The sequence below is a fragment of the Lipotes vexillifer genome, unplaced genomic scaffold (assembly GCF_000442215.2).
Source record: "Lipotes vexillifer unplaced genomic scaffold, Lipotes_vexillifer_v1.1 scaffold368, whole genome shotgun sequence".
Classification (NCBI taxonomy): domain Eukaryota; kingdom Metazoa; phylum Chordata; class Mammalia; order Artiodactyla; family Lipotidae; genus Lipotes; species Lipotes vexillifer.
The window spans coordinates 762,502-771,555 of NW_006770215.1; the positions used below are offsets into that span (position 1 = coordinate 762,502).

Sequence of the window (9,054 nt, forward strand, 5' to 3'; positions counted from 1 at the left end):
TGCAACACTCAATTTAATATTTGTATATTGTTTTAGCATAGTGTCATGTTTGTCAGTAACATGTTGAAGTTACTGTATTGAACTTACACAATAAAGACAATACTATATGAGAATACTCAAAGCAAGACCTCAAATATCCTTCTTCAAATTATAGCTATATGTCTCACCCTTATAATATAATAGATGCATGTATTTACTTTTTGGAAGAGAGAACAAATAGAATCCATATTCTAGTATCACTGCTTTAATCCATTTTTAAAGAGGCACTTCTTCATATTTCTCAGAATATATTTTTATGATAATCTCTTCCTTTTAAAATAGCAGTCAAAAATGTGTGCAAATATCACGGACAACATAAGGAAGTTACTTATTTTTAAACCAGCTTTGGAAGCAGCTGCCCCTGAAACACTGGAGAAAAGAAATGATACAAGAAATAGGAGGTTAGGCAGGCTAAGTGAGGGAAGTAAATGAATTATGGGCCTATTCCAAATCAAACGTGGTAATTCTTTGATGCCTACAAATTTTAAGTAACAAGGTAACTGAAAAAGAAAAGCATATCTCTCAAAATAGAGAGGCATTTATTATTTAGAGCAAACAGTCTAGTGTTCGTGTGTATGTGTGAGTGGGGATGTACTATCTCAATGAAATCGAAAGAATATAAGGGTGCTTATTTACTATGTATGTAACAGTAGACACAGCAACATAACACAGAAAATCACATGAGGAAAAAGAAAATTCCTAAACAGTGTTAGTTAGCTGGTGCTGAGGGGAAAATTCATAAAGTTGATCAAATGTTCTCTAAGCAGCTTCAAAAACATCACTGGAAATTTTTTTCCAGACTGAAAAGACAGGCAGACCGAACTAGATACAGCAATTTCAAAACACATCATTGTTGTAATTTGTTCATTCATTTAAAAATATTTTACACGATCCAGCCAACTCTCAATTGCTCATTTGAAGAAGAGCCGTCAAGCAGCAATGCCAATGCCGTTTCCAAATGTGGGGTAGGGAGAGAGTGTGAATGATACTTATAAGTGGGTAGGTATACACATAAAATATGCCTTCCAAGTTATTTTTGTATATGACACTAGCCTATGACAGGGGGAAAAAAAAGCTGGCTATGCTGGTTGACATCTGAAGCTGGTAGAATTCTGAAAATTGGCAATAACTGGTGCATATCAAATGAAGCTCATGAAAATGCAAAGTTGACTGGCCTCCTGTACTTACTTTCTTTCCATTTTATTCCAGTGCATCATATTGTCTAACACTTGCTTGTATAGTATATAAAGCCCAATGCTAAAAAATGTATGTCAAGTTGGCAAAAACGTAAGAACACCATTGGTTAGGTTCTTAAATTAAGAGTTGCTGTGGCTTTTTATTCCAATGCATTCCAATCTCTGTAATATTTATGGGTGGAGCAGAGGACCGACAGTCATTATTCTTCTGCATTTGATTGGAGGTCAGCATTTTTAAGGTATCTTGCATTCATATTTTTTATGTATATTTATGTATTTTTACAAATACTAGACAGTCCATTGGTGACACTGCAGAATCGTGTACTGATCTTGATTTTAAGATTCTTAGCTGTAGAATTAGAACTGGACTTTTTAAAGCTTTTGACTAAGAAGTATATGAAGGCTGCTACATGCCTTTATTTCTGTTGGTTTCCAAAAGTTCCTTGAGATATTTTTCTTTCAAAAGAATATTTTAATGTTAAATCCTCAGTCTCAAAAATTACCACTCTGAAAAGGTGGTAAAAATCTTGCTTTTTCACACTAGAATTTGAAATTTAAAGTTAAATTTTTAAAATGTGCTATCATTGCAGAATTTTTATGAAGTGAAAACTTTAACATAAGGATTCCAAATCTAGATTTACACTATAATATAGTATCTCAGATGCCCTCAGAAGATTTCATTATCTCTCCTGGATGCAATATGCTCTTAAAATCTTTTCTGAGAAGAAAATGTGTACTTACTGGATCATTAGGAAAATTAACTTGAATTGGGGGAAAACAATATTACTCTCCATCACCTGATACTGCCTACTGCCTTTGTTGATACCTGTTGTTTTTTTGAAGAAAAAATATATTTCACTAAAATGGCAGAGTCAAGATTGCATTACAAATTAAATTGAATTCCCTTAAATAAGTTCACTGAAAGTCTGTTTTACTATACCTCATTTTCATTAACTTTAATGGAAGTGGTTTTCAAGAGTTAGCATTGCATACAGTAATCTATAACATCTCTAAGACCATTGAATATGTGTGATTTACTTTGTAAGCCTGTCACATCGAGGATTTATTAGAGCTCAGTAAAAATATATACGTGTGTGAGAATATATATATTTTTTCAACCAGTGCACAAGAATTAGAAATTAGCCCCTTATTGGTACTTGGCAACTTTTATGTTCAAAATTAGCTGTCAAATACTATTCATGTATGAGTTCTCTTTCTCTTGTTCAAAGAGTTTTGGGGGGAAAAGTTTCTTAAAGTACATCAGACAGGGATAAAATGGGGTCTGGAATAAAGGACACATTGTGAAGACAGCAGTTTAAAAAGAATCCACTCTCTTTCAGAATTCCACATCTTAATTTGAGGAACATATTTTTTCACAAGACTCCAGGAATTAAACAACATAGAAGAGTTCAAGTGTTGAGTTTACCAGGTCACTTGCCATTTCTTGTCTCCCAAATACAAGGCCAGTGATAGTCACCAGGGTACGTTTTCTGTGAACTGAAAATCACTAGACAGTTAATGCATTTATCATAATAATTTCCTAGAATCATCTAGTTCCCTGTGCCCATTAAATGTACATTTGAGTATGACAGAGTTTCAGAGAAAACAACGAAACAATCACTATGATAGCTGAAATATGGCTTCATAGGAAACAGGGCTACATTTAATTAGCTTTAATTGTTTATGTGTCTTTTCTGTTCTTGTTATAGTTCATATCACTGGCATAGACTCATAAGCCAATCTCCCAATTTGTTACTACCAAAATTTACAAACTTGACGCGAAGAGTACATTGTATTTACAAAGAACTTGGCACTTACAGAATAAATTATTGACTTTTTAAAAAAAATCCAGACCAGGGCACCCATGGTTCAGGCAAATGGGAAAGCCTGATGTCATATATTATGCTACATTAACGTGAATCAATAAATTTCCAGCTGGTAATTCCTCCACAGCGCTGGCCCTGGTGCTGAAAACAAGTACCTTCCATTTCTAATCCATGGGGAGGGTAGAGAAGTTATCAGTCCAGAGAGAGCAAAGGTTGCATGTTTTCTTCCTCGTTTTTATCCATGCGTTTTAGCACTGTAGGATCCACAACTGATTGGGATCTAGAAATGATAAAGCCAATGTCAGTGCGTTACTGCCAAACAATCACGTTCTGTTCTCTGTCTTTTCTCCTTTATTACTTCTCTCATGGATGTGGATTAACTTCTACAACAAGAGACTTATGAACTGAGAATGCTGCACATTTAGAGAGATACATTTATGGTGATGTTTTGCATCAAAGGAAAGAATCCCCTCTGGCCTCTGAATAGAATAATGCACAGCAGAGGATTCTAAATACATAATAATAGGCTTAAGTTCTCTTCTTTACAGTCAAGCAAGAGACTTTTCTTTGAGTCTGAGAATTTCTAGTACAGGACTGATGTATTCCAAGAGATCACCAAATGGGGGAATTATTACAGTGAACTTATTGTTATAAGAAAAGAAGTAGAGATAAAAGGAGCCTTGATTCCTGTCTGAAAGGGCTCTATGAAACGACTTCAACAGGAATGTGCGTTTTTAACCATCTTTTTTTATATTTAATGAGAACTTTAGGGAAAAAATCAATATTTCAATATGAGTTTTGTTAAATTTTCCACTAACGTCTGAATAAAATCAATCTTACTCTTGAAAACTTTAAGAAAAGTAGAAACCCCCCCCTTGTTTAGTCAGCAGCACTTTATGATTAGGAAAGCCAATAATGTGAAAACCCCTTGCACATGCCTTTGATAGCAGGTGGGAATTATATCTCAGTTCCTCACTAGGAAACAACATCAAACTGGGAAGGAGGAAGGTCAATGAAAAGTGCTACTTTGGTGGCAGGAAGCTGTCATCTTAATGGCTATGGCATTAAAGAAGCAGCTGCCCTTTTAAATTCTCCTCCATAATGAATTTTGCCCCTGCTGCTGCATTCCAACCATTTGGCTATTGCTGTGGCAATATGCCTCTTCACAGACCTCATTAATTTTCAAAAAGAAAGACTATAAGCTAAAATACAACCACACGCGCTAATGAAAAAGAACAGCAATGGAACTAATTATCAAAGCAAAAATAATTACAGAATTAACTGATAAATTGACTCCTTCATTTAAATAAACAAATTCATTTCTAAAGAGAGAATGAAAAGGAAGGTGAGAACTTTAAAATAAGGAGGTTTATTTCCTAAGTCACTTTCACTATTTTACCTCAATAATAGGTATTAGATGCATATGTCAGAATGGAGACTGACTGCAGTCGAATGTGGGGTGTGTGTGTGTGTGTCTGTGTGTGTGCAGGAGAGAGAAAGAGACAGAGAGAGAGAGGAGAAATGATAATTTATCTTAGAAAAAAGTACATGAATAAAATACATTTTAACACAATTGACAATTGCACAAAGCACTTAATAATTAGACCTGTAACATTGTTTTTCTTAGACTCAACTGAAATAACTGGTTTCCCAAGATGAATCCATGCTAAAATATACAGGGGTTCATTTAATGTCCTGCACTAGAGCATTACTTGACAACGAGTACCCACTAGACTATAAATTCCATGAGCAGGGACTTTATCAGTTTCTCTCCTTGCTGTGAACACAATGCATGTCTGTTACACAGTAGGATTTCGATGTCTTAACTTTTATCCAATAAATAGTTTCCATACTGAAAGAAGATGGCTATCAAGCATTCAAAGCGAAGAGTGATGAAGATAAAGCAATTTATCCTGTGGAGAAAGAAATTCTTAACAAAAACATTTATTTTAAAATTCTCACAAAGTTAAATATATAAATGTTGAGGCATATCCTAATAATATTCATTAAGTACACACCAAAGCTCTTCAGACAGCACAGAGTGAACAATATAGTCATTTGCCATAATGTTCTATTAAAACACACACCATACAAATACACATACACATGCACACACATCGTTTAAATCCTTACGTTCCTTGACTACTTTTACTACCAAATGTAAAATAGATAGCTAGTGGGAAGCAGCCGCATAGCACAGGGAAATCAGCTCGGTGCTTTGTGACCACCTAGAGGGGTGGGATAGGGAGGGTGAGAGGGAGATGCAAGAGGGAGGAGATATGGGGTTATATGTATGTGTATAGCTGATTCACTTTGTTATCAAGCAGAAACTAACACACCATTGTAAAACAATTATACCCAATAAAGATGTTAAAAAATTTTTTTAAATAGAAAAAAATATTAGAGGATATGGCAATTTTCTTTCTTTCTTTCTTTTTTTTTTTTTTTCTTGCGTTATGCGGGCCTCTCACTGTCGTGGCCTCTCCCATTTGCGGAGCACAGGCTCCGGACGCGCAGGCCCAGCGGCCATGGCTCACGGGCCCAGCCGCTCCGCGGCATGTGGGATCCTCCCGAAACGGGGCACGAACCCGCGTCTCCTGCATCGGCAGGCGGACTCTCAAGCACTGCGCCACCAGGGAAGCCCAGGATATGGCAATTTTAATAAAATAGTTTAAATTATAGTGCACTATCCAACCTGGGATTAAGTTCCTAGTTTGCTTTTTTTAAAAAACATCTTTATTGGAGTATAATTGCTTTACAATGGCGTGTTAGTTTCTGCTTTATAACAAAGTGAATCAGTTATGCATATACATATGTCCCCATATCTCTTCCCTCTTGTGTCTCCCTCCCTCCCACCCTCCCTATGCCACCCCTCTAGTGTGGTCACAAAGCACCGAGCTGATCTCCCTGTGCTATGCGGCTGCTGCCCACTAGCTATCTATTTTATGTTTGGTAGTGTATATATGTCCTAGTTTGCGTTTATCATTCACTACAGATGTCAGAATTGTTGGATGATGAACGTTCCTGGCTCAATATGCAGAACAATTCCTCAATAAAACAAGCCAGGCAGAAACAATTTCTGATTAAGATTTTTTTGTTATTTAACTGCCCCAAGTGTACTGTTGTTTTAGTCTAGATTTTCTTTTGTGTTCTCTTATATAAAAAAACAGGGTTATTTGTGCAGGATCATAACTGTTAATAAATTGGTCTGTTTCAACTGCAATAGAGGAAGTTACCTAACATTAACTCACAGTACATCTTAGCAGTCTCTAGCCTCTACTGCCTTTCAATGAATAACTTTTTTTCCTCATGAAAACCTATAGTTTAACTTTAAGTATCCAGGTATCATTTATTCATTTATTATGTATCTACAATATTGTGCTATATCTTAGTGTTTAAGAGACTAGATTTTAGACAGAAATGGATTCCAATTCCACCTTCTGCTATGTATTAGTTCTGTTATCAAGGGAAGGCTATTTAAACTTCCTAAGATTTTGTTCCCTTATCTGTAAAATGGGGAAAATGATACCTACATCATACAGACGTATTGAGGATCAAGGGCAATAATGCATGCATAACCCCCAGCATTAATTCTGGCAGATAGCATATGGTAGTGGTTAAGGAAATAACTTAGAGAATACTATTACCTGTGTTCCAGCATTAGCATTGTAGCTTTGGAGTTATGTGAAATGTAGAAGTTACTTACCTTTTCTGTATCTGGGTCTCCACATCAATAAGATGGGTATAGTATTACCTTATTAGTTGTTTAGAAAAGCAAAGGAGTTGATGTAAACAAAGCATTAGATAGGGTTTGGCATGTAGTAACAATAGGTGTTGAATATTATTTAATAAAATGGAAGTGCATATTACCATAACAACATTAGTGTTGATGCTCACTGCAACTGTTGTGTGCCAGACACTATCCTGGGTCCTAGAGGCATAAGGTAAAAGACATTCCCTGAGTTCAAGGAACCCATTCTCTAGTGAAGTTTGTATTCTTTCACATGATTATACTATCTCTCCACAAATTTACACAGAGGAACATAATCTTCTAGCTATACACATAGCTAAATTCACCCAAAGGAACAGCTATCTACAACTCTTTGGTGAAGGAATGATTTTTCCCCTCTCAATCTAAGAATGATATAAAACTGGGAAAGGAGATGGAGGAAGGGTGGAACCTAGAAACAATTTTCTCCCATCCTTGATGGAGAACTGCCATCCCCTGCCAGAGAGAAGATAAAAATTAAGTGAAACAACTTTCTTGATCTCATTCTTCAGGAGTTTTCAAATAGAACCATATAAGCTTCATATGATACAAAAGCTACACCAAACAAAGGATGTCTGAAATTCCAGTCAGCCCATGTCAGAAGCAAGAAACTCAGGGAGGTTTGGGGAGGTCATAGTGCTGTAAGCCAAGTCTTCAGGGGACAAAATGTCCTAATTAATTGGAGAAGAAAACCAGGATCCAAAAAGACTTCAAAATGTGGATCGCCTGAACCAAATCTAACAAGATGATGTCAATTAAAATAATGTGCTTGGAGGAAAAAGCTAAACACAGAAATAAAGAATTATGAGGATAAGGATCTATAAGTAAAGAGACCCGTTTTAAGGGGTTCAGTATGAGTCAGCAATGTGCCTTGGCTGCCTGAACGGCAGCAACAGTGGCAACAACAGCTAAAGGAAGCCAACGAGGTCCTCACTGCAAAGCCAGAATTCTGGAACCTCTATGCAAGTAATGATAACGTCAGATGTCACCTCTACAATTCTAAACACTGCACCTATAAGGGGCCACTGACAGACAGCAGAGGACTCCTTCATTCATTTAACTGGTGCCTAGTGAGCATGGTTTGTGTGCCAGGCTCCACTCCAGGCACTGAGGATTCAGAAGAGAATAGGATAGACAAAGCCACTAAAGTCTCCCTGAAGCTTACATTGCAGGACAGGGGGATAAATAACTAAATAAAATCAATCATTTCACTGACTAATAATGAACTATGAAGAAAATAAAGAAGGTGATTGATAGGAAGTGTTTAGAATGAGTAGGAAGTAGAGCTGATTAAGACCTGGTGACTGAGAAAGACCAAAAGACCCTCTTGAGGAGATGACCTTTGATTGGGGCCAGCCATTGGAAGATAGAGGAAAAGAATATTCCAGCCAGAGGTGACAAGAATAAACACTCTTGGATAGGAACAAGCTGGGGAGGCTGAAGGAGAATAAAGAAGGTTGTTGTGTCTGAAAGGTAGGGGAGGAGAGAAAAGGTAAATAAACTTAGAGGAGAGAGGTAGGCAGGATCAGATCATGCAACATATTGTAAGTCTCGATATGGAGTTGACTGTATTCATTGTATAATCAGCAGCCACTTAAAAATTCAAAGCAGAGAAGTGAAAGAATCTGATTTACATTTTAAAAATATTATTCTGATTGCCACATGGATAATATAATAAATGGAAGGTAGGGGAGCAGGGTAAAGGTGGAGGCAAAGAGAGCAGGTAGGAAGTTTTGGAGGAAGTGTAGGTGATGGGGATGCAGCTAAGGTTTTAGAGGATATGGAGAGAGGTGTGCTCAGAGGAGGGGACCACATTAGTTAACAAGTCACAGAAGGAGGGGCTAAAGGAAATGAGCATTTCTAGCTGGCGAAGGAAAAGACTAAGGGACACCTATGAGAGCTGTCTCCAAATCCTCCTGTAGCTCAGTTCTACAGTGAGGGCACCCTGTGTCATGCTGTCACAGAAGAGTAGACAAGATTTATATCAACAACATGAAAGACTCTGTACCTCATGGATTGGAACCTTGTTCCATTACATATAGACTATGTGACTTTGGGGATACGAATATCTGTTTAACAAGGTTGCTGTGAGAATTAAATAAGTGAATGTTACCAAAAAAGGTAACTAGTAAGGGCCTAACTCATGAGAAGTTTATTAAAACTGGTAGATTGTAACAGTTATCACTGTTAGAATTTTAATTTTTATCAGCAGGTACCTATTCTT

General features: G+C 36.8%; 1 protein-coding gene across 1 annotated transcript in view; it reads right to left on the reverse strand.

Annotated features, from left to right (window-relative positions):
- Positions 1-2,246: 2,246 nt before the first annotated feature.
- Positions 2,247-9,054, reverse strand: part of CLVS2 (clavesin 2) — a 65,462-nt gene continuing 58,654 nt past the window's right edge. The window contains exon 6 of the mRNA XM_007446047.1: positions 2,247-3,341. Within this exon, the coding sequence (XP_007446109.1) occupies positions 3,254-3,341 (88 nt within the window). The 3' untranslated portion in view covers positions 2,247-3,253. The remainder of the gene's footprint in view (positions 3,342-9,054) is intronic.